Source organism: Camelus ferus, chromosome 13, assembly GCF_009834535.1.
Source record: "Camelus ferus isolate YT-003-E chromosome 13, BCGSAC_Cfer_1.0, whole genome shotgun sequence".
In the NCBI taxonomy this organism is placed as follows: Eukaryota; Metazoa; Chordata; class Mammalia; order Artiodactyla; family Camelidae; genus Camelus; species Camelus ferus.
Genome location: NC_045708.1, coordinates 26,647,546 through 26,672,467, shown reverse-complemented (window position 1 = coordinate 26,672,467; position 24,922 = coordinate 26,647,546). Strand labels below are relative to the sequence as shown.

Sequence of the window (24,922 nt, the reverse complement as noted above, 5' to 3'; positions counted from 1 at the left end):
CAGCCAGCAGTCCTGCGTTATTTTAACCAGGCTGAAAATTAGAGGCCGTTAATAGCATCTCATAAAATTGCTTCTCAGATTTTCTTAAGCAGAATATGCCGAAGACTACAGGGATTCAGTGATAGGAGGGAGCAACATGCTGCTAGTTATTTTTCCAAAGCTTAATCTAGGGATCTTTTTGAAGAGCTCCTTCTCCAGCAATGAGACGAATGCCAAGACCAATATAGACTACGTTTTTCCCACTTAGAAGCGGTGACCAGGTCCATTAGCCATGAAGTTTCTTGGGGTTCCCAGGGGTGAGTCTCTCAGCCACATTTCACAGCCCCTCAGCCCACTGGCTTGTTATACGCTCGTCTAAAACTTCCCTGGCATCCTAGACTGAGAACTGGAAGTTTGGTCCACAAAGCTGCAATTCAATGCACCTTACTTTTCTTATATTCCCTTGTACACTGTTAAGGTTGTCTAAACCAGGACTCTTCCTTCTGGTTTGCTATGAATGCAACAAAAATAACAAAATCCTCCAAACATATTCTGAGTGCTTCTCCATTCTTCCAGGGTCCGGAGCCCCTCTTGGGGGCTGGTAACTGTTTTACCTGGAGAAGCGGCCACTCCAGGGGCCCAACTCTTAGCCCCAGCAGGTAGGGGTCACTTCATCAGGACTTGCCAGAGGAGAGACACAGGAGGCTTACTCAGAGGAGCCTCTGCTCTCAGTTCAACTGGGAAGGATAAGCCAACAAGCTGGCACTAATTAAGAGCTAATGGCCTTACAATGGAGCTTTGCCAAAGGATAACGACCCTCGGGCTGCAGCATAAATATCAAGGCATTTGGGGCAGAGCCAAGACATATATTTTCAGAGTGCATTAGACACTGCCGCAGCCTGCCGCAGCCTGGCTCTGCTGAGAAGAAAAGAGAGGATTTAAGGTAGATGGGAAAGGTGCTGCGTCTTCCTAGGGCTGCCTTCTGGTCAGCTCATCAGAAAGCTTCAGGGGGACTTTCGGGAAAGACTTTGCTTTTCAAAACTTCTCAAACTTCTGTGTATACAAGGATCATTTGGGAAGTTCGTTAAAAATGCATATTCTCTGGGCCCCACCAGCAGAGGGTCTGATTTCGGTAGCTCTTGGGTGAAGCCCGAGTCTGCATTTTACGCCAGTTCCCCCAACTGTTCCCTGATGCTGGTGGTCCTCAGACCACGCTTTGAAAAGTCCCTCGTTAGAAGCTGCTTCTACTTGTCCATTAGATCCCAATGAATAAGTTTGTACAGAATGAAGAAGAAAGTGAGCTCAGGGTCTCTGCTTCCCATGAAAACAGTCCATTCTTTCCTAACAGAACTGGGCACAAAGCTGTTTCAGAAATGTGGCACTTTTTTTTTAATTTAAAAAATTATTTTTTTAAAATTTGTTTTTCTTTACATTTTTTAGGTGACTTTATTTATTTACTTTTTTTTAAACTTTTTTTTTTTGTGGGGTCGGGAGGTCATTAGGTTTATTTATTTATTTTTGGAGGTGATACTGGGGATTGAACCAAGTACCTTGCATGCTAAGCATGAGCTCTACCACTTGAGCTATACCCTCCCCCACAATAAATGTGGCATTTCAAGCCACCTTTTTGTTCCATTTCTGTTGGGATCTTCCCATTCACACAACCCTGTGGTTACTGGGAGCAAGATTCCAGGGAATGAGGAGCTCACCATGGGTCTGGAGGAACAGAGAAAGCTTCCCATCTGCATTGTGTGTAGTGGGTATACAATGCTTTTCATATCCCGTAATTCATATGGCTACACTGCAGTCTTTCCGGGTAGTTAAATTAATAGGTCTGTTTTAAAGCTGAGAAATTATAGGCCTGGAGGTATGTCTTGCCTCTTCTGGTCACCATAACATCAGGAAGGATGTATGTGAAAAATGTATCACACATGCGATGAGCAGGGCAGACAAACTAAACCAATACCTTTAGCTTGACCTTCTTTGATCAGGCTTATTATCTGCTGGTAGAATTGAGGCTGGTTGTTTGCATCAGCAAATACTGCTGTAAAAGGATTGATGGATCAGATTATAAAAATAGATGGAAAGTTCATATGTTATACGCAAGCCGAGAATGAGAAGAGGAGAGAAACAACCCACCATATCATCTGGGAAAATGAAACTCCTTGGCAAGACTTCACAACAGCCTGATTCAAAATTTCATAATGAAATTATGTCTCTGATCAAAGCCTGAATGAGCTCATGGGCTGATTTTTGCCATTTGTGTTTATTCTGGTTTGAACCAAATTGAGGCATCAGAAACACATTAGCCTATACTTTTCTCCGGAAGTGGGCTATTGCACCCTTGTTGGGGGGTGGGGAGGGACAGCGTGAGGCAGAAGGGGACATCTTTGGGTCTTCGCTAGGTATGAAGTTGCTTCTGACCTGCTCTCAGAGACTTCCTGAAACACCACGTCAAGGTCAGGGCCATCTTAGGAAAGTCGTGTTTATGCTCATGATAGTTGCCCTGGGGGCAATAAAAGTGAGTCTCAGGGGAAAGAAGGTATTTCCCACTCTTGTCTAGGACATGGCCTGTTTTTACTCTAGAAAGAATGTTTTGGGGTTTGTTTGTTTCAGACGCAGAGAAATAAAGACTCAGTCATCCCTCCCACAGTTAGAGTAAATCACTTCATACCAGGTTGTTTGTTTTGATGGAATGAGATACCCCACAGGCCAGGATCCATCTTCTTCCTGCCTAACTACCTCTTCTCTGACCTATCCTGAAGGCATAGTCATGGACATGTCCTGACAACTTGAGGTACCAAAAAAGAAGGAGGTTTCTTTGTTGAAACACAGACATCTCAAGACTTTATTTTGGCTGACAAAAACAGAAACTGCTGGGCCTTACTGTCCTCATTCCCCCTCAGGAATGCAGAGACATGCCCATCTGCTATTGACTAAACGTGTCCTCCTAAAACTCATATTTTGAAACTCTAAATCCCTGATGTGATGGTATTTGGAGGTGGGGAAGATGATTGAATTTAGATGAGATCGTGAGGATGAAGACCCCATAATGGGATTAGTGCCCTTATAAGAAGAGGGAGACACCAGAACCCTCCCCCTTTCCCCAACGAGTGAGGACACAGTGAGAAGACAGCTGTCCACAAGCCAGAAAGAAAGTTCTCACTAGGAAACCAACCAGGTGGGCACCCTGACCTTGGACTTCCCAGCCTCCAGAACTATGAGAAATAAATGTTTAAGCCACTCAGTCTATGGTATTTTGTTACAGCAGCCTGAGCTAAGACACCATCTATTCATCTCTTTATTCAGTGAATATTTATTCAGTTCTTACTGTGTTTCAAGTGCTTTTCAAGGTCTTGAAGACACAGCAATGAACAAACTTTCAAGTTTCCTGCTCTCAAGCAGCTTACAATCTAGAGGAAGCAGCCAATAAACTTGTAAATAACATAATTTCAGCTAGTAATAAATTCCATGAATAATTAAAACAAATACTGTAACAGAAAAACTGCAGGAGAGTGGGAGATGGCTGATTTACACAGATTAGACAAGGAAGACTTCTCCCAGGAGGAAGGGTTGCCAGATAAAATGCAGGATGCCCAATTAAATTTGAATTTCACATAAACAATGAATTTTTTTAAGCATAAGTATGTTCCAAACATTGCATGGAATATACTTATACTAAAATGTGTTCCATTGTTTATCTGAAATTCAAATTTCATCAAATAGCCCCGCACACGTGGTCCAACGTGGTTCAGGCGGGTCACTTCGGCCTGGCCTGGGAGGTTACGAGCTCTTTTACCCGACGTAGGCCGGACCCCGCGCTCCGGTCCCCGTCCCGTCGGCAAGATGGTGAAGCCCAAGTACAAAGGACGGGGCATCATCCTGTATTTTTTAAAATTTTTTAATTTTTAAAATTTTATTTTGGGGGGGTTGAGGCAATTAGTTTCTTTTCTTTCCTTTTCTTTTAACAGAGGTACTGGATATTGAACCCAGGACCTCCTGGATGCTAAGCATGCACTGTCCCACTGAGCTATATCCTCCCCCACATCCTGTATTTTTATTTGCTAAATCTTGCAACCCTACCAGTGGGTGACATTTGAGCTGGGAACAGAATGACCAGAAGAAACTTGCTATGCAAAGGTTTAGGCAAATGATGATTCAGGAAGAGAGAACATCCAGTGTAAATGTCAGAGGGAGGAAGGTACAAATGAGGTCAAATAAATAGGCAGGGGCCAGATCCTGCAGAATTCTGTAGTGATGGCAAGCAGTTTGAGTTTCTGTTTCTCTCCTTTAACCCTAAGAGTGATGGTAAGCTATTGGAGTTTTAAGAAGGGTGACAAGTTCTGATTGGTATTTGGCTGTTGTGTGGTCTGCCACTTTTGGAAGGGCTTAGAGGACAAATTCAGAAGATAATTAAACTTAAGCTTGTGTCATTGGCCAGAGAAGAGACTTCTACGTTTGCGGGTAGACCCAACTAGGAGTTCTGGCCCGTGCGTCCGGGGAAACTAGGCGGTTGCTATGGAGGGCAGCTTGGCGGTTGCTAGGGATAGAGGGGGCGGGCGCTCGACGCAGAGCGACGTCTAAGAGGCCGGGGCGGGGGTGGAGCCAGGAGTGCGGCGTCGCGCGCCGCGCGTTCGCAGGAAGTCGCGCAGGGGAAGGGAAGGGTGCGAGCGGAAGTGACGTAGCCCCGCACACGTGGTCCAGCGTGGTTCAGGCGGGTCACTTCGGCCTGGCCTGGGAGGTTACGAGCTCTTTTACCCGACGTAGGCCGGACCCCGCGCTCCGGTCCCCGTCCCGTCGGCAAGATGGTGAAGCCCAAGTACAAAGGACGGAGCACCATCAACCCGTCTAAGGCCAGCACAAATCCCGGTACGGGCGGCGGGGTTCGCGGAGGGTGGAGCTTGGAGGAAGCTTGCGGGGAGGGCTCCGAGGAGACCCAGCGGGAGGAGGGACCCTGGGTGGCATGGCTTGGAGTGACCTCAGGCAGTGGCCCTTGGGGGTGAGAAGGGAGAAGATGATTTCTTGTTTGGAGGCACTGAGGAGGGCTGACTTTTACACACCTGTCAAAGCTAGATGCCAGGAACCAGATCTAAAGCCGGGAAAAGTGAACACTCAGGCCTGCAGCCTCGGGGAGTCTCCAACTGTGAGGTGCAGAGACTGGGAAACTTTTGAGTTGGAAGGGCAGTTAAACTTGACCTCTTCTTGTGTTCCTGTGTGTGTCAGGTTTTGAAGCCCCTCCCCCAGTATAGTTCAGTCGTGTGATTCCAGCTCTCCAGCTCAAGGAATTGCTAGAATTAGGCAGAGCCAGACTGAAAGTGTTGGAGACCAACCCCGCTGACCTTTTACTCTTGACCACACTTGCCTGCACCTTAGCTTTGACCACTTAAATGAGAAAGGGATTGTAGATTTGGCTTTTGAAGTCATCCCATCCAGTAAAATGCATAGAAAACTCTACAGATACATAAATACAATTATTTCAGTAAAGACATTTTTGGAGGAGTATGAATTTTGTGGAGGTTCCACTGGAGGATGAACAAGATAGCCTTTGGGGGAGTCCCTTCCGTTTGGGTTTAGTTATTAACACGTATTAAAATATGGTTTAAAGTTTTTGACTTTAATTCATGTCAAATGTTTTCCCTGAATTGCTGATACATTATTTAATGTGTGTAGACTGGAATCTTAGACCCCAAAAGGCCCTTAGAGATCACGATGTCACAGTTGAAGAGACTGAGCCAAAATAGGGGAAGTTTCTTGTCACAGTCGGCACAGTGAGTGGTAGAGCCACCAGTCCTGTCATCTCAGCCTGTTTTCTACTGCATCACTTCGAGGGTAGACAGGTGTCTTGAAGGGATCCCCAAATGAGAAGCTAGGCCAGTATTATGATGCCAGTTTGTCCTTCTCTCTCTGAGATGTGAGGCAAAAATTACTATCTATTTTGCTGTTGATTAAACCAAAATTAAACATTAGGAAATTAAGAAACTGGTCCTTCGGGAACGCTTGTGTATTATAGTCGTAGCCTTCGTGATGTTTTGCACAGAACAGGCACTCAGTACGTTTTAAACTGAGACACAGAGGTAGGTGTCTTAGTGGTTAAAAGCACAGATGGTGATTCAGTGCTATGGTTCAAATTCTGGCTCTGCCATTTGTGACTTTGTGCAAGGTGTCTGCCCTCCGTCCCTCAGTTTCTTAACCTGCACAATGGGGATAATGTGTCCCTCTTTATAGGATTATTGTATGGATTACATGAGATGATGCCTATAATGTGGCTGGCACAGGGCCATGATGAGGGCTCAGAAATATCACCTATTATCATTATCAAACAATCCTATTGAGGGTTCGAGAGTAGATCAGCTTTATCATACCGTGTCGCTTCTGGTAATGCTTTTCTTGGAGCAGCGTATGAAGGAAGTGGAGATTTTGCAGTGAGGTGGTAGCTCGCCTACTTTGAGTGAACTAGTTGGTGTGTTTGAAGCAATAGCTATACTTAGACCTGCTGGTTCTCCTGTGTTTTCTAGATCGGGTGCAGGGAGCAGGAGGCCAAAACATGAGGGACCGGGCCACAATCCGACGCCTGAATATGTACAGGCAGAAGGAGCGCAGGTGAGTGTGGCCACTGTTGTCCTCTGCCCTTCCCTGCGTGCCCTTGACTCGTAGCGGACACCTGTGAGGCCTTTGATACTCCCATCCCTACTCTCCCCAGACAGGAGTAGTGTATTGTCAAATATCGTTTTGTATGAGAGACTGAATTATGTCACGGTCCTCCACAGCAATTAGAAGTATTGCCCCTCACAGCCTCTGCCTCTACCGATGACCTGTTAAATCTCAAGGTAAATATCCATCAAATAGGTATCTGGTTTTCTTTAACAAAGCGGATAGGACAGTGCCATGAAGGCAGCCAGAAAAGTTGTTTTTTTGATGCCAAACTTTAGATCACAACATTGTGGCACTTGGAAACCCATCACAACGCTGAGTTCTGCTGAGGCAGCCTCTACCACAAGGACCTGCTGAGTGTGGCATTTTGCAAGCTGGTCTTAATTTGTTTGGTAATTGGATTCTTCATCCCTTCTAAAAGATGTGTCTGAAACACAAACGTCAATGAACTTAATCTGCCTTAGTCACCTACTCTGCAGTTTGTTTTAGAATTTTGAGTTCCAGCATAAATCACCCTCTACTTAAAATTCATTTAAACCAGCCTTCAAATAATTATCCCAAAAGACTCAAGTATGTGATTTTTTTTAAAGCAAATAAACAGTAAACAGATTTTTAAACATGGACATTAGTTGTTATTCATAGAGCGAAAATCATTACGTGCTCTGTTGCAAGAGGTTAAATGGCTTTTGGGCAGTCTGTTTCGAATGTAGAAGTACTTTTTATTTACCAAAGTCTGTATCTCATGATCATTTAAAACTGGGGCAGGCAGTGGGGAGGTCCTTTTGAAGGAAAGGGTATTCTGTAAACCCAACTTTGCAGTTGCCTTTCTTCTGTCATCAACCAAAATCTGTTATTTTCTCAACTTAGGAACAGCCGTGGTAAAGTGGTTAAGCCCCTGCAGTATCAGTCAACGGTGGCTTCCGGCACAGTGGCAAGAGTGGAGCCAAACATTAAGTGGTTTGGTGAGTATTGTCCTCTGCTGCCTTTGCCCTGGGAAATGTGTGCCGTGTGGAAAAAGGCAGAATGTTCAGGTGTCTAAAAGCCTGGTGTCTGGTGTGAGGGAAGCTGCCACGGATTGTATGAGAAAGGGGTAAGCCGAGTCCCCGCAGCGGGAAAAGCGCTGAGAAAAGTAGCAGGGGTGGCTTTCATAAATAACTTCTTTCGAAAAGAGCTCATCACTGTTGATTGTGAGTGAACCCTTTTAAACAGATGTGACCATCCTTAATGACTAGCATGCTCAGACATTGGAACTCTCATTTCTTAATTTCCGGTTGTCGGGAGAGGTTACTGTTGAAGAGGTGCCTTGTAGGTTTGTTTGTGCCTTTAGCTTGGAGAGGAAGTGTCTTAGCCTGAAGTTCCTCTGAAACACTTTTTCCTGATGGGGTTGTATTCGGACTGAGTGCCAGTGAAAGGACCTCTCGTTGGTCCTTCCCAGGAGTGAGCAGAAATGTCTCCAGAGGCGCAGGGGAAGCAGGATTTCTTCCTTTGGAAACTCCACCTTCTCAGCCTGGGCTTTCAGCCTTTCCCTTAGCCGCTGCCAGGCGTGTGGGCATGTCAGATGGTCAGACCCCATTGCTGCCTGCTGTTTGACCTCTGCTGGGGGGCAGATGGCAACTACCTTTGAAGATCTCTTGCATCTTTTGATGGGACGGATGCCCCCTAGGAAACTGCAGCACAGAAGAGTATCCAGGAGAACTCCTTTGGGAGGCGTCTGGCATGGTGGCAAGGGACCGTGACTCTGGAGCCAGACCGCCTGGGTTTGAACCCTAGTTCTGCCGTATCTGTGACCGTGAGCAAGTTTGTTCAATTTCTCCATCTGTAAAATGAAGATAAAAAATAGCAGCCATTTCATAGGACTATTGTGGTAATTAAATGAGTAAATACTGTATGCAGAGTGCTTAGAATGGTGTCTAGCAAGTAGTACCATGTAAGCATTGGCCGCTGTCACCGTCGCCGCCATTGTAGTCGTCGTCACCTTGAGTTTGGCATTTGTGCTGCAACACGCTGTTTAGTGAATGTGTTCTTCAGGCTCTGTCACTTCCAAGGTATTCTCTAGGTAGTGCTGTAGAGCTTTATTTTGTGCCCTTGCATGGCTTTATTGGTTCTCCAGTAGTCTCTTCAAACTCTCATTTCTCTGAACACAGTAGCTGTGACTCTTAGGTTCCGTGCTTTGGGATTCTCTGAGTGCACTGACACATCAGCTGTGATTGGCTCCGGATCTAGCAGAAAGTAGGACGTTTGTACTTCTCAGTTCCATTCGGTGATGTTTATTTTTCAGTTTCATCCAGTCAGGAAATTGGACTTGGAAAACTATTGAAATGCTCTGTGTGTCTCGGTTGGTGGATTAGTTAATCGTGTATAAGCGCAGGAGAGGCAGTTTTTTTGTTTTTGGGTTTTCTTTTTTTTCTTCTTTTAAGTTTGAAAATGGCTCCATGGGATGGGTGTGTCAGGTGTGCGGGTGAGAGGGGAATTTAAAACCTTGCCTTTCACTGCGTCACTGGGAAGGTGGGTGCAGAAGCAAAAAGGAGTTATTTATTGAATGGCAACATTCTTTTGTGAAACAGGAAATACACGTGTGATTAAGCAGTCATCATTACAAAAATTTCAAGAGGAAATGGACACGGTCTTGAAGGATCCGTACAAAGTTGTCATGAAGCAAAGCAGGTTACCCATGTCTCTTCTCAATGATCGAATCCGGCCTCATGTAAGATGGGGGATGTCCTGGCAAACTCCACGCAGATCCCTCTCTACAGTATTTGTCTCTTGTTTTCCGGTAGAGAATAGTGCCTGGTGCAGCACCGATGGGCTTCCCGAGACTTCGCCTTTCGCCTTTGTGAGCGCTCTCACCTCTAGTACGAATCGAGCTCTGCCAGGGAGGTTCAGTAGCACAGTGGACCAAAGCACAGGCTCTGGAGTCCAACCTGAATTTCCGTCTTTGCTCTATCCCTTCTTCAGCTTTAGCTTTCTCCCTGAGCTTTCACTTCCCCAACTGGAAAGTCAGGATGACCCATTTCCTCAGGTGTTTTGGATGCAGATGAAACATCCTTAAGGCTCTTGGCACCTAGCAAGCACGTAGGCCACCATCTAAGTAGAGCTAAATAGATCGTGGCTATTGCCAACACTGTTTCTAAATGTATGTGGTAGGCAGACTTGTTTAAGTGGTAAAGCCATCAAACTTTGGGGAAACGTAGAATTAGGACTGGGTTGGTAAGAGGGAGACCTTTGGAATTAAGTACTTTCAGCTTCTGTGAGATCCCTGGAGGGTCTTTTCAGCTGAAGGAAAGAGTGCCGGTCAGATTGGTTGCTAATCACTGAAGTTGGAGGGGAATAGGGACAGAATCTGGCTTGAGAGGAATGAGTTTCAAACGATCCAAGGAGGTGGCCTAATGTTTGCCTGCACGTTTTTACTTGCATTGAATTGTAATTCCCAGAAATGCATGTAAGTACAGCACGGATCTCCCTTCCAGCATGAGGAGGGGAAGAGGACATTGACATGCATACATGGATTAAACAGTTCAAAGAGAAGTGTTTACTTGCAGAACAAAAAAAAAGCTCAAGGCCTGGTTATTGCCTCAGGTTTTGTCAATTATGCTTTGTTTTACGACAGACTAGAAGAATGGCACCTATTAGTGGAGTGGCTGTTTTCTTCCAGGGAAACACATGAGTGTAATTCATGAACCGCAGATAAGTTGCTCATTTCCCTTCTTCTCTTTGTCTGTTCTCCCTAAAGCCATCTCTTCACAAACTCTTGAATCCTGTTTATGAGAAGAACAGAGAAGTTCTATTATGGATTTATTGCCTTGTTGCCCATACCAATTGTTCAGTGCTTCTAAAATTCAGTGCTTAAATGTCTGATACGTAGAGTGGAGGGCCCGCAGCTGCGGCAGTCAGCATTATTTTGGTGCAGACAGGTACTTGGAGTAACTGATGAGTGTTCTGCTTTGGCCTTGAAAAACCCTTACCTGTTTTATTTCAGTGTGATACCTACTACTTGTTATAAAATCTCATTCTGAGTTTTGCTGCACGGTGGAGTCAGATCAGATATGCTTTTAACTTTTGCACATTCACCTGTATGTGCATTATAATTACTGTGTTTCTGGAGCAATACTTCAGTCAGAATACTATAACTTATTTTGCATGTGTATTTTATTATATACTGCACATTACTGCCTTGTACTTACCAAGGTATAGGTTTATATGCGCAGACCCATGTATACAATGCTTTATAGGTTAAGAGGTTTTTAAGGATAATTTTGGTCATAATTTTCCCAGTGACATTAGAACCTAGTTCTCACGTGAAACGTGACAGTTCTGTTTGGGGATGTTTCCTTGTTGGAGGGTAGTGAGTAAAACGAAACTAAGAAGTGGGTTAGGGAATCTGGGAAGATGTTAATAGCTTATAGATCTTCAGGAGCTGAGGGGTTGTTCTGTCTTTCGTGTTTAGTAAGTAGCTGGTGCATACAGAGGAGCTTGTACTGAGGGGCAGAGGATGATTTTTTTTTTTGAAGATACTCTCTGCCGGCTGTTAACATTCTGTTACGTGATAGATCCTAACTCAGACTTTGACTTTTATCCTGCTTCAAAAATTCCTATGCCCGTAACTCCTTTACAGGCACATCAAGTTCTACTTAGTATCAGGTTCCTTTTATCACATCTAAACTATTATTTTGGACCTTTGCTAGATGTTTTTCATCTGAAGACTTTCCATGTGCATTTAATAAAAACGTTACCTAAATTAGGGAAAATGTTATCTGAAACTAAAATGCATCTTACAAAACAAGCAATTCCTTTTAGCCATGAAAGAAATTAACTTCCAAGAAAAAGTTGGCATTTACAGTTGGTTTAAAAAAAAATACAAGTTTGAGCATGATTGTCCTTGACAAAATCTGTGAATCTGGCGAATTTTATGCACTTGTTTGAAAGCTTTAAAAAAAAAGTCAGAAAAGAGAAGTTCATTTTCATCATTGTAGCCTAAATTACATTTGACTAAAGTTTATGATAAATGAAATAAAGCAGAGTTTTTGGCAAGTCTTACACAGCTATTCATATTTGCTTTGACTATTTGAATTACTTTTGTATTTCTCCAAGGGAGCTTACAGAACTTCAGAAGAGGGACACAAGTGTTTTTGCAAATTAAATAAGCATTTCTGATTTGCAGTCAGGCTGCACCCATGTCGTAGATTTTGGTATGGCTTGAGCTTCGCAAAAATAGAAGCAGAAAGCCTTTCCCAGGTAGGCTTTGAACTTTCAGCTTTTTCTCAGTGCTTTGCTGAGTTTTACCTGTAATTCTCCTTTCTCTTTAGAACTCAAAGGTGCACATTCTTGATACTGAAAGCTTTGAAACTACATTTGGCCCTAAAGCGCAGAGGAAGCGACCAAATTTATTTGCAAGTGATATGCAGTCACTTGTAGAAAATGCAGAAGTGTCCACTGAGAGTTATGACCAGGGCAAGGATCGTGACTTGGTAGCCGAAGACACTGGTGTGAGGTATGGTTTTGAAGTTCATGTGATTCTCAGCACTTGCTTTCCTGCAACAGACATCTTCTTCACACTTACTCACCTGCAAGAAGCTCGGTCATTTAACTCATAGATGGAGAGTTAGTCTCTTCCGTTAGACTAGAAAAATCTTTCTACTTTCTGCCTTTTATGAGTTTGACTGCTCTCTTGAATAGCTCTTCCTGTAAGTGCACTCGTAGGACTTTTGTCCTCTTGTATCTGGCTTATTTCATTAGCATAACGCCTTCAGGGTCACCCGTGTTATATCGGTTCTTTATTCACTTTTATTGCTGACAGTATTCAATTATGTATACACCACATTTTTTTTTTATTCATTCATCTGTTGACGGGGATTTGGATAGAGTCACTTTTTAAATTTTGGTTTTGGTCCATGTGCAGCTAGTTTCAGTATCCTTTTCCCTTGGTACTTGTTGATTTTTCCCTGGAATATCCTTTTAACCTTTCTTGTGCTCCAGTTCCTCACTTTGGGTGCTTTCTTGTTTAGAAATGAAGCCCAAGAAGAGATATATAAAAAAGGGCAGTCCAGAAGGATATGGGGTGAGCTCTACAAGGTAAGACTTTAACTTCTTTCTTACTGAGTGGTTCCTTTGGCTTTTGTGGTCCTCTGTGAGAAAGCTGACATGGGCGTGTTGAAGCTCTGTCAGATAAAGCACAGACTGCCCATTCCATCCTCTTCCCCCGACAGAGAAACCAGGATGGACGTGGCCTCGCACATACTACCATTGTTCTGGATGACTGCGTTTTTTTATTGCTCGTATAATAGTAACAGCCACCTTATGTAGATTCATATATTCTTTGTCAGTATTTCTTTGGATTACCTGCTAAAGTGATATTCCTGTTTTGATTTATTAAACGTGATGAGAGCTGCATGAGAAGTTTTGAGTGATTTAGTTCAGCGCTCTCTTTTTTTTTTAGATGACAGTGCACGTCTAGAAAGCCTCCCAGCTCACGCAGGTGGTTAAGGGAAGAGGCTTTGTATATCCTGAGTCCTGATCCAGTGTTCCTCAACTAGCTGAGTTTTAGGTCCACACTTGAGTAATTCTCGGTAACAAAGGCTCTCAGGCATAGTCTTGTCATTAAAGGGTAGCATAGTAGGAAACTCGTACTATGAAAGCAAACTAAATTTTTTTAGTTTTTGTAAAATACACAAAACCTGTAACATAGAAACTTAAAAGTCTGAGAAGTTAGTGGTTCTGCTCAGTAATGCATAGTAGTCATGCAGTGAGACTGATTTTATCCAACTTGTTCTCTTTGAAATTCAACAAGTTGCAAATACCCACAGGATGAAAATGCTTTTTTGAATACTCATCACTGGGCTTTGGGATTGGCTGCAACCAGCTCTCCTCATAAGGCTGTTTTGAGGTTATCTCTGTTCCTGCCTCATTTTTCCCAAGTTCCCTTAAATCTCTCTTTCATTTTGCCCTTGTCCTGTAGCAGGTCACTTTTGCCTCTCTGAATTTGCAGGTGATAGATTCATCAGATGTTGTGGTTCAAGTTCTTGATGCCAGAGATCCCATGGGTACCCGTTCCCCTCACATTGAGACTTACTTGAAAAAGGAAAAACCCTGGAAACACCTCATTTTTGTTCTCAACAAATGTGACCTTGTTCCGACCTGGGCAACAGTAAGTACAGCTGCTAATCCAAAACAGACGGCCAAGGCCACGCAACTCGTGCAGGTCCTGCGTTGTCCAGAAGTCAGTCAGTTTCATGGTTGCCGGGCTGGGGGCAGCAGTTAAAGTGTGTTGCGCTATTGAGAGTGCAGTCATTCAAGTGTCCTCGTTGAAAACAGAACTCAGGAGGGTTTCACTGATGACGAAAGTCCCCTTTGATCGTCCAGTGGTTGGTAACAGGACAGCTGTGGTGCCCACAGGATGAGTGACGTATGTCCCTTCAGAAGAGGCAGCTGCCACGGCCCCTGGCCTGTTTCACATTATGTTACATTAATTGTATTTAGTAGCAATGAAGGCATTTTTGGAATATTGTTTTGTGTTTATAAGACAAAAGACAAAGCATTAACTCATACTTGAAAGAAATATTTCAAAGAATTACAGCTAACATTTTCCTTAGACGACTGTGTATTTGAAGTGCTGTCCTGTCATTCAAGCTCTGACTCTTCCTGTATTGTAAGTAAACAGGTTGCAACTTACCAGCTGCTTTTCTTTTCTCCCTTCAGAAACGATGGGTTGCTGTCCTCTCCCAGGATTACCCGACACTTGCTTTCCATGCAAGTCTTACTAACCCCTTTGGCAAAGGAGCCTTTATTCAGCTTTTGCGGCAGTTTGGAAAGGTATTGAGACCAGACCTGTTCCTCCTGGAGTCCTCCTGGTGTGGGTCTGTGTGAGAATTCCTCTTCCCAGGATGTGTCAGAAAGTTACCAGCCTTACTCCCTACATCTTCCCAGTCATGAGAACGGAGTGTCCTAGAGATGTAAAAACTCAAAGCCTCAGGATCACAAGAGATTTGGAAGTACTTTCTAGCTTGTACCCCGATCCCTGACCACCATGGCTTCCCTTTCTGCTGTATCCCTGGCACCTGGTGGCCCAGCCTCTGCTTGACGACGGATCCCCTCCCCACGCTATGTTCCCCACTCTGGGCTCTCAGGGCCATGCAGTTTTCTCTCCCCTCTGCCTGGAAGGCGCCTGCCAAACTCCAGCATCAGATTTCCAGTCAGAGGTCAGGGAGTCACACGAACAGGTGGTGTCGCCGCTTCAGCGTTCTGGCCTGAGACTTTGTGGTCCTGTGTTTAATCCATCCTACCTGGCTTCTAGCAAAAGACACGTGTCCTCTGTCCCACCCTCCCGACTTCCCAGAAGAAGGGCTTCCGACTGGTATTGTGTATGTTTTATACATGCTTATGACTCTGTTTCTTCGTCTATCACCTCTTTTGGTTTCCACCTTCCTTTTGACGGAACATGTTTTTCAAAAGCTTCCTGAGCAGTGCTCAGAAGGAAGTCTCAGTTTTAGGTATTTATTAAGTTTCTGCTATGGAAAAGGAGGATCAGGTGTCTCACTCCGACCTCCCTCCACATGTTTCCCCTCCCGCTTCTCTCCTCGTGTTATTGTATGACTTTGGCTAAACCATTATTCATTCAGTGTTTATGTCATTATGACTGAAATGTCAGTCCCCTCTGATCCACATGGTGTTATAGTTCTAATTCCTTTCTAATAGGATCTTTGTCTGGTGTTGAGTAGGTCTGTTTTATTTGTCACTGACGTATCGCAGATCCCCTGGTGGAGTGGGAACTTGAAAATGTCTGGCACCTCCTGTCCAGGCAGGACGGGCAGCTCCCCGACGGCTGCAGGCTCTTCTTGCCGGGATTCCCTTTCACTGTCACCTGAGAATTCCCGAGGCTGCTTCCTGTGTTGGCTCCCTTGTTCACTGGATCCCTTTTCCTTTTTTGGTTTTCTCTCCTTCCTCTTGATGGAACGTGTTTTCCAAAAGCTTCCTGAGAAGGAGTGCTTAGAAGGAACATCTTTTGAGACCTTGCGTTCTGGAAATGTCTTCACTCTGCCCTCACATGGTTTCTTCTCAGGATGTCGAAGGCACCACTGCATTGTCTTCTGGCTTCTGGAGTTGCCGTTGTGAAATCTGAGGCCACTCTGACTCCTAATCCTTTGTGGTTGGGATCCTTAAAAAATAAAATTCCTGTTCTGCAGTTTGCTAATGATGTGCTTTAAGAAGCCTTGTGTCGCTCCGTGAGCGAGGCGTCAGGGGGGCTTTGTCTGATGCTGGTTCTATAATATTTCTTGCAAACCCCTGCCCCCTCCACCCCAAGACATCTCTATTCTCATTCAGGAATTTGGTTTTGTCTCCTGGTTAAATTCTTGAAGTTTCCTATCACTTCTTTGTTTCAGTACATTTATGACATTTTGCCCAATTTTCTGGGCCGTTTCCGTGACTCGGTCATTTAGCTGTTCTATCACAAAATGTATTTTGCCTCTCACTTTTAATTTGTAGTTTCTGAGAGCTCTTGTTTAACTCCGAGTTGCCCTGCCTCCCATTACAGCCCTTTCTTATTTCACGGGGGCGCTAGCTTCTCTGTCTCCGAGAACGACGCTGCTGATGCTGTTTTGAAATTTTTCTCTACGTTGTCCTACATTGACTCTGTTTCCTCCAAGTTTGCTTTTCTATCTGTGCTACTAAAGTCACTTCAGATGCCTGGTTATTCTTGGTTCTCCATTCATATTTAAGTGTGAGACACCAAAAAAAGGCAGTAGAAATTTTATGCAGCGGGTAGGCTCGTTGAATGATAGACTTCACTGTATTTGGTTGGGGGACACCCTAGACTTCACCGTCTGTAGGTCTTACTCCTGGGCCTGTGAGTCTCCCTAGAAAGGAGTTGTCCAGTCTCCAGCTCGGGGTGTATGGGCCTGGCTGCCAGGCTTCTGGGAACTGAGTGGGAGTAGGGGCTTGAGGGTCTTACTAGTCAATATTAGACTTTCAACTAATCACTCTGGGAACGCTTGCCTTCAGCTACTGTTATTGCTAAATCTAGAGTCCCTTTCAGGTCTGAAAATTAAAGATATTTGCAGAAAATAAAGAGTTTCGGAAAAAATCATCATCTCCTAAGGCTCTGGGGTGGAGAAGTTGAGTGCCCACACTGCGTGAGGTGGGGAGGGGATGAAGAGGTGTGACTGTTTGCACAGACCTTCCGCTGGTCAGTCCTCTTGATTTCAGTCCCACCCTTGGAGGGATCTGTACTGCCTTTTGTGATTCACTGGCAGTATTTTTGCTAGATTTTTAGCTGTTCTACCTTTGCAACCACTTAGCTTTCCTGTTTTGTAGTGGGCCAGGTTAGACACTGCTTTTTAGGTGCTGGTGTTTTGTTAGCATCACGCATAGTTTGTATTGTCTCATCACCAGCTCATGCTTTGGTTTTACATATTTATGGGTTTATATGTGTTCATTCCCACCGCTGTCACTGGTGGAGCTTGTGGAGGGCGTGGATGCTCCGTCCGCCTTCTCTTGTCCGAGGTCCCCGTCCATTTGTAACTCTTTTCCTGGGCTTGAAAGTCCTTGAGACTTTCACCCAGCGGTCTAACTTTGGAGGCTGCCTTTTTTTCTTTTGTTGTTTATTTTTAGGTGATAAAAAGTGCAAAATGTCTTGTACAAAGAAAAAAGAGGGATGGATCATGGCATTGCCACTTGGAGCATCTGCTGAGGTCCTCTTCCCTGAAGGCGTTTTGTCCGTGGATGGTGTTCTGCTTAACTGATAACTAACAAGCTATTTCTTCCTTTGTTTCTCGACCTACATACTTTCAGCCTTAAAACATTCAAGAATAATTTCACATGTGTGACTGAGGAGCTGACTGACCTCTGATTTATTAATAAGTATATGTGTGCAGCCCACTCAGACTGTGCAGGTGATACATGACTGGGCTTTAAATCAAGTGGTAGCAATAGTTTTGCGCTGTTTTCTTTATGTTAGCGAAGTAACACCACCTGTTTGTCTAAAGGGATATTCATGGCTGCGTGTATGAGGTGCGCATTCTTTTTTTGAACAGTTGCATACTGACAAGAAACAGATCAGTGTGGGGTTCATTGGCTATCCAAATGTTGGCAAGAGCTCTGTGATAAACACTTTGCGTTCCAAGAAAGTTTGCAATGTGGCCCCCATCGCAGGTGAGACAAAGGTACGTCTGGCTGGAAGGGGCCTTCTTTCCTTCTGCATGTTTTATTTCCACGGAGGGTGATTGTTGAGGACGTGGAGATTTCTGTTGCTTCTCCTGGATGAACATCACCACGTAGTCTCCAGATAGTAGTTTGGAATGCACTGGAGTTGTTTTCTGCCCATTTTGGTAAGACTTTGTGTGCCACTGCCTGACTTTGGCGTGATTTGGTATGTGCCCTTTGAGTCTGTTTGAAATTGTCACTCCAGCTTTTTATTTTGATAAACAGACCTAACCCAAGAATATTTGGTGCCTGGGCTAAGAAAGAAAACTCAGTGTTAGGGGAGATTCTGGCAGTTGGGGGTCCGACCCTGGAACACGTAGTGTCTGGGGAGCAGCGTAGTTCTGTGGAAAGGAACAGGGGCCAAGCAGTACTAAGCTTCCAAGAGCACTTTTAAAAATCAAGGCAGGTTTACTGGATATTATTGCACAACACTAGATGGAGATCCTGCCTCTGCATATTTTTAGACCCTTAGCTGATGGAAACTATAGTTTATGGCTCATGAAGTGCCTCATGCTCGGCACAAAGAGAGAGGAGGCTTCATAGCTAATTACTCAGAAGATCGTTCGTGTTTGACATACCCCACCTGCCCACCTCACCACCACCACCACCACCACCCACCACCCAGCTTCGTGAGCATCAGGGGTGTGTGAAATCACTCTTAGGGACTGACCCACGAAGTCTCCGGCTTTTTTCTGTCTTAGGTCTGGCAGTACATCACCTTGATGCGTCGGATATTCCTTATCGACTGCCCAGGTGTGGTTTATCCCTCAGAGGACTCGGAGACAGACATCGTGCTAAAAGGAGTTGTGAGTATTTTGGTCCAGATAGGCTCTTTGTTTGCCTGGGGAGGAGGCGGGAGTGGGGGAGAGCATGGGGAACACTGGATACCTTCACTTTTTACTCATTCAACAGGCAGTTTGGGGTCAGCCTGTCTGACCAAACTTGAGGAACATGACACTGAACAGGGCGGCCTCTCCATTCCACTTAAGCCTGTTTGAGGAGTTAGTGGAACTGTGGGCATATCTGGTCAATGTCATCCCACAAGAGTTTGTAGTTTACACACAGGATCCAGAGGGAAGCGGGGCCTGTTTATGCTTAGTGATAATTCATCTTCGTGAGTTTATGGGTTGAGTCATTTTGGAACTCAGTCATTTCCTCACTTGTTTCTGAAGAGGACTGAAAACTTTAAATGGTTCCACTTAACTTTAACCAGTGCTTCTGGCTATACATCCTGTGCCGGTTCCTCCCCTCCTTCCTTTAACCATTCCCTTCTCTCCCTGTCCTGGCGTCCGCAGACTTTTAACCATTTCGGCAAGTCAGTAGCATGAAGCAGTCCAACTTTTAACTGCTTGCGGAAGCCGCATGGTTGGTTTGTGGCGAACTGGGATTAGAGCTGAGTTCTGGGCTCTGCGGCTGTGGTTGGCGCCCTCCGCCGACCGTGTCTCACCGCCTCCAGGACGAGCTCCTGCCAGGCCCCCCTGGCTTTGGGGCGTTGAGATCTGTTTTCAGATATTGTTACCAAGAACACTGGAAACTTTACTCCTTCCATAATAGAATTTGTAAGCGAGAGCTTTCCTGTCAACATCTAGGTTCAAGTTGAGAAAATTAAGACTCCCGAAGACCACGTTGGTGCCGTACTTGAACGAGCAAAGCCAGAATATATCAGCAAGACGTACAAGATTGACTCGTGGGAGAACGCTGAGGACTTTCTTGAGAAGCTGGCTTTCCGGACAGGGAAGTTATTAAAGGTGAGCCAGGGTTTGTGAGAGTTTAGACTGGGATGTGCTGCAGGTATGTGCGCGCACGTGTTTGTATGTGTGGCTTGGACCTTTTTTTTGCGTGTGTGAGCAGTGTGAAGTATGCAACCAGTGGTGATGGACAGCTGGGGCAGCTGACATGCCTCCAAGCCAGGAGGTGGTTTTATGGTTTGAATTTAACTGGGTGTCTTCCTGTGATGTTTCAGGGTGGGGAGCCCGACCTGAGGACTGTGGGGAAGATGGTCCTCAATGATTGGCAGAGGGGCCGGATTCCTTTCTTCGTCAAGCCACCCAATACAGAACCCCCTGCATCCCCCCAGGTAAGAACAGGGCGGACCCACCTCTGGGAATTTGTGGTTACTGACCTGGGTGTGCCGTGTCTTGGGTCTGCCCGCTTCTTCCTTTGGGGTGGGTCTTTCAGCTGTAGTGTCACCCATCCCAGGTGCCACTGCTGGGACCTTGTAGGGGGTGACCAGGAAGTAGATGTATGATGGAAGACCGAGGGTAAATTCCAGTCTTCAGGTATTTAGCCTTGAAAAAAAGAGGGCTCATTAAATGTGAGTGCTCTTGCAGGTTTTGTGTTTTTCTTTTGCTTGAAGGACAGTAGCATTTCCAGGATTCATTTGTTTCACAAACGTTACACCCAACCACGTGCCAGGCACAGGGAGCATAGGAATAAATACCGTAGCCCTTGCCCTTCAGACGCTCATGGTCAGTGGGAAAGGAGAGCAGTACAGTCAGTGCTCGGGGAAAGACATCTTAGTTTGGGGGCCTCTGGGCTGGATTGAGAGGCTTCTCTACTGTTGCATTTGCCTCCCCCAGCAGTGGACTATGCAGGGCTCCAACTTTGGCACTTTGCCGTTCTATTTCTGGGGTCTTTTTCAGAACTCAGCCAGGTCTCTTGAAGAGGTGACTTTTGTTTCTCAGTCCTCTGAGATTGCACCAGCTGGGTGTCCAGTAATTCAGTTCAGTTCTGACACTAACTGCCAGAGTTGGAGCAGACCCCACAAGTTGAGGGCCCAGTCCCACAAGACACCCCCACTTCACATGCCAGCTACGGTTGGGCTTCTCAGGCTCCTCACACTTTTGCCCACCTGACTACAAGTTCAGGGGTGTCCAGTTTTGATAATTTGCTAAAAGGACACACAGAACTCAGAAAACTGCTTTGTTTATGATTACTGATTTATTGTAAAAGGAACAAGTCAGGAACGGCTAAATGGAAGAGGTGCATGGGGCAGGGTGGAGGGTGGAGGGTGGCGTGGAATTTCCATGCCCTCCCCAGACACGCCACTCCTCCCAGCACGTCAGTGTTCAACCCAGAAGCTCCCCAGAGCCCATCCTTTCGGGGATTTTATGGAGGCTTCATTACCTAGGCATGGTTGATGTGATCATTGGCCGTTGGTGACTGGGCTCAATCTCCAGCCCTCCCATTGGTTGCTTGACCAGCCCCCATTCTGAAGCTCGGTCCCACCACCATGGGTCATCTCATCAGCATAAACTCTGGTGTGGAGAAAAGGGGCTTATTATGAATAACAAAAGACACTCCTGTCTTTGCGCAGGAAATTCCAAGGGTTTTAGGAGCTCTTCTGCCAGGAACTAGGGGTCAGAGACCAAATATGTATTTTTATAATACTACGGGGAGACAGATAGTAAACAGGTAGATACATAGTGGCAGGAGACACTGATTGCTGTGAGGGAAACTAAACAGGGTTGGGGGTTGTGGGAGACAGAGGAGTGCTCTTATACGTGGGGTGGTCAGGGACGGCCTCTGAGGAAGTGGCCTTTTCGTGGAGGCCTTAGTGATGGGAGGCAGGAGCCATGCGGATGTCTGAGAGGAGAATATTCGCCTTCAGCAAAATACCCAAAGCCCCTGAGGCGGGAGGAGCCTGATGGGTTTGGTTCTGAAAGGAAGTCACAGGGCTGGACCATGTTGGGCAAGGGGAGGCTGATGTGGCAGGAAGCCTCTGGATCCGAGGAGGTCCGTCTCTGCTCCCTTGTGACCCTCTGGGGTTTTCTCTAACTCTTCCTCTATGTCCAGTCATTAAGTTTAGATAATTATTCCCCACACTGTGCGTCTCTTGCCTTTTCTTCTTCCTCTTTTTTGGTAGTGGCAGAAACCCTCAAGAATCCAAAAGCTAAAAATTACCTTGCCAGAAAAATATATAAAAATGTACAGATGCATTTTGTATACAGTTTCCTGAATTTCATGGATTCCTGATTTATTTAGTGCTTTGCACAGCCACCCTCGCCTGTGGAAAACCACTAAGGTTCTACGAGTCGCAGTTGTTAGAATACAGTGATGCTCCCTCCATGAAGCCACAGGCCCAGCACAGCTCACACTGCCCTTACGGCCCTTTCCTAGGACGGCCCGGCATGTCAGTGTTCGCCGCCCCAGGGCTCCTTCCAGCTCTCTGCAGGAGCTTCCCTCCTCTTTGCTCACACGCTTCCTTCCAGGTGCCTCCTCAGTGCCTCCTCTTAGCTCGTGACACTTCCTGACCCGTCAGCTTGGCTTTCCCTCTCACGGTGTGCTGTGTGCTCATTTTGGGTGTGTTTTCTCCGCAACCCACGTTCTGTGCAGTCCTCAGAGAAGGTACAGGGAATCTCACCTGTCAACAGTGTAGTCGATGGTTCAATACTCTTAACAGTTGGCACATCCTTTGGAACCGCAGATACATTCCTCTGGTCCTTCAGTGCTGGATCCAGGGTTTAATGCACTTTGACTTACAGTAGATCAGTGATATGACTCAAATGTGGGTGTTTTCGGTACTTGCCCTTAGTCCTGAGAAGAGGGCTGTCTCGTTTGAGAGCAAAGTGTGTAAGATCAGAAATTCAGGTTTTGCTTTCTGATTCCATTCCTCTCCCACCCCCACCCCTTTTTGGCCTGACCAGCATCCACCCTCCTCATCTTTGGAAGTTGCCCCAGAAGCATCCCAGAGCACCCCAGAAGAGGAGGTCACAGGAAGCGCAGGTGGAGAGTCGAAGGCTGTCGTGGAGAAGGAGGAGGAGGAGTGCGGTCCTTGCAGCGCCGACTCAGAAATGCAGCAGATCCTCGCACGGGTCCGCCAGAACTTCGGCAAAATCAATGTCGTGCCTCAGTTTTCTGAGGATGACCTGGTTCCTCTGGAGATGTCCGACATCGATGAAGAGCTTGAGAGCCTCTCTGCAGAGAGGGAGGAGGAGGAGGAGGAACCGGAACTCCAAGGAGATGATGAGGAAGAGTCTTATGCAGAGTCCCAGGAAGAACACGCAGGAAACGACACCAAGGCCGTTATTCAAGCCCTGGATGAGAAGATCGCTAAGTACCAGAGATTTTTAAACAAAGCCAAGGCTAAGAAGTTTTCAGCAGTCAGGTAGCATTCTCGTCTTCTCACGAATTGCAGTGTGCTCTTCCCTTTCCCAGAACCCGCTGCGAGGGTTGGAGCAGTGTTTTGATAGGGGGAGGGAGGGTATTGCCGTTTCTGAAAACTGATCTGTACATTTTTAAAATCCAGCCACTTTTGAGTATGAGGGGCTTAGTAGTTGGGTCTTTTACAGACGTCCATGGGGGCGCAGAAATGGTGTTGCTCCTACCAGTGGCATTAACTGTGTGAAGAGGAGCCTGGGTTTCTTTAATCTGCGAGCTTGTCACGGCCTCCCCGTTGGCATGAGATGTGGGCTGTGGCGGGGAGTGTCGGCCAGCTTTTTTGTTCTTTGGTTTCAGGATAGCCAAGGGCCTAAGTGAAAAGGTTTTTGCAAAACCCGAAGAACAGAGAAGAACAGCTGAAGAAGATGTAGAAGGTACAGGTAAAGTTGAATTATTTAAGTCATGTAGATGTGATTTGCATATTTAGAACTTTGGGAAATCTAAATTTAATCTCCAGATTTTCTCTTATACTGTCATCCACACATATTTAATCTGGCAGATTATCCTGGTTTCACATACTGTTTATCACATGGATTAGCTTATCTGCTTTTTTATTCTGCACATTCCATGGGATTAAGTTGGTAATTCAGGGAGCTTCCTCTAAAAAGAGTACATTATTAAAAATACCTTGTAACCTAGGGGTGAGTCCGAAGATAAATTTTTTTCCGGGGTTGGGGAGTGGATGATTTGTCTGTTTATCCTTAACGTGGTTGGACTGGTGATTTCTATATCAAGAGTGTGTTTTCCTGACACAAATGCAGAGCCTGCCGAGGCCGGTGAGGTCCCCCAGGTCTGGCAGCTCCCAGCCTTGTCCTGCTTTAACTCCGCTTTGCTCTCTGCACTCCAGTCACACCAGCCTTCTGTCTTCTCCTGCAACATGTTCCCACCTTAGGGTTCATACACACACTTCAAATAAAAGAATTCCTGTTTCTGTTCTCTGTGTGTTTGTGTATGGTTTCCAGCACCTACCAAAAAGGGAAGGAAGAGGAAGGCACAGAGGGAAGAGGAGCATTCGAATAAGGCTCGCAGGACGCTTACATCCAAGGAAGTACGTGTTTTGGTCTTAAGTATCACCTGGGCGTGGGGCGGTGGGGCAGTCCATCTCTTAAGACCCACTCTTTCCAAAACGAATGGTTGAAATCAAAGAACCCCAGTCCGAAGTGACCTGGTTGAGGTCAGATAAATAGGATCAGGAGCTGGCCCACTGGACTAAGGTCCTTGAGTTTGTGTCTGACATTTTAGGAGTTCCTGATCGCTGTCCTCAAACATGTGGGCCAACATTTGGAAGAGTCCACTGGGCTTATGTGGCCCCAGGGAAATGACACACGATGAGCAGAGCTGTGCAGGTGGACGGATCGCTGCCTTCTGTGACGTTCTGCTTTGTTGCTGGGCTCTCCAGAGCTGGCGCGGGCCCCTTTGGGAGGTGAAGAGCTTGTTATCAGAGTGGTCAGCCTTAGATGTCAGGAGTGCAGGAGAAAGGAGGCATTGGATGAGGGTCGGACTGAATGACAGTCTGGTTTAGAGTTGTTGCAAGTTACAGGGCAGCGGGGACTTGGGTCTGAGGGGGCCCCTCCCTCCTTGTCGGCACTGCTTCTGGTAGTCGTGGGAGCTGCGTGGGAATGGAGCACCGAGGGACCTGTTTTGTGACTCACTGGTGTTTCTGCCTTTCTTGTGTGTGTGTGTGTGTGTGCGCCCCATTTTTACAGCGGAGGCGAGCAGTGCGGCAGCAGCAATCCAGAAAAGTCGGCGTGCGCTACTATGAAACACACAATGTGAAAAACAGGAACAGGAACAGAAAGAAGACCAATGACTCAGAGGGGCAGAAACACAGACACAAGAAGTTCAAACATAAGCAGTAACATTTTAAAAGTTGTTTATTAAAGTATGCAAAAATATGCCATTAGAAACTGTGTTCATTTTCCTCATGCTCGGTGTTTCT

At 45.8% G+C, this 24,922-nt stretch overlaps 1 protein-coding gene across 3 annotated transcripts; it reads left to right on the top strand.

Annotated features, from left to right (window-relative positions):
* Positions 1-3,737: 3,737 nt before the first annotated feature.
* On the top strand, positions 3,738-24,886 carry GNL2 (G protein nucleolar 2). Of its 3 annotated transcripts, XM_032495991.1 has the most exons (17): positions 3,738-3,794; positions 4,754-4,848; positions 6,495-6,579; positions 7,498-7,592; positions 9,195-9,334; positions 11,934-12,118; positions 12,633-12,699; positions 13,613-13,771; positions 14,323-14,436; positions 17,655-17,783; positions 18,525-18,629; positions 19,413-19,571; positions 19,787-19,900; positions 22,470-22,930; positions 23,281-23,363; positions 23,946-24,031; positions 24,690-24,886. In XM_032495991.1, exons 2-17 carry the CDS (start codon positions 4,785-4,787, stop codon positions 24,840-24,842), a joined length of 2,199 nt encoding a protein of 732 aa, XP_032351882.1. In that variant the 5' UTR covers positions 3,738-3,794; positions 4,754-4,784; the 3' UTR covers positions 24,843-24,886. The 3 variants fall into 3 exon arrangements, with proteins under 3 accessions (XP_032351882.1, XP_032351883.1, XP_032351880.1); XM_032495992.1 differs by lacking the exon at positions 3,738-3,794 and having other exon boundaries at positions 4,660-4,848; positions 23,281-23,357; XM_032495989.1 differs by lacking the exon at positions 3,738-3,794 and having other exon boundaries at positions 4,660-4,848.
* The last annotated feature ends 36 nt before the right edge of the window (positions 24,887-24,922 follow it).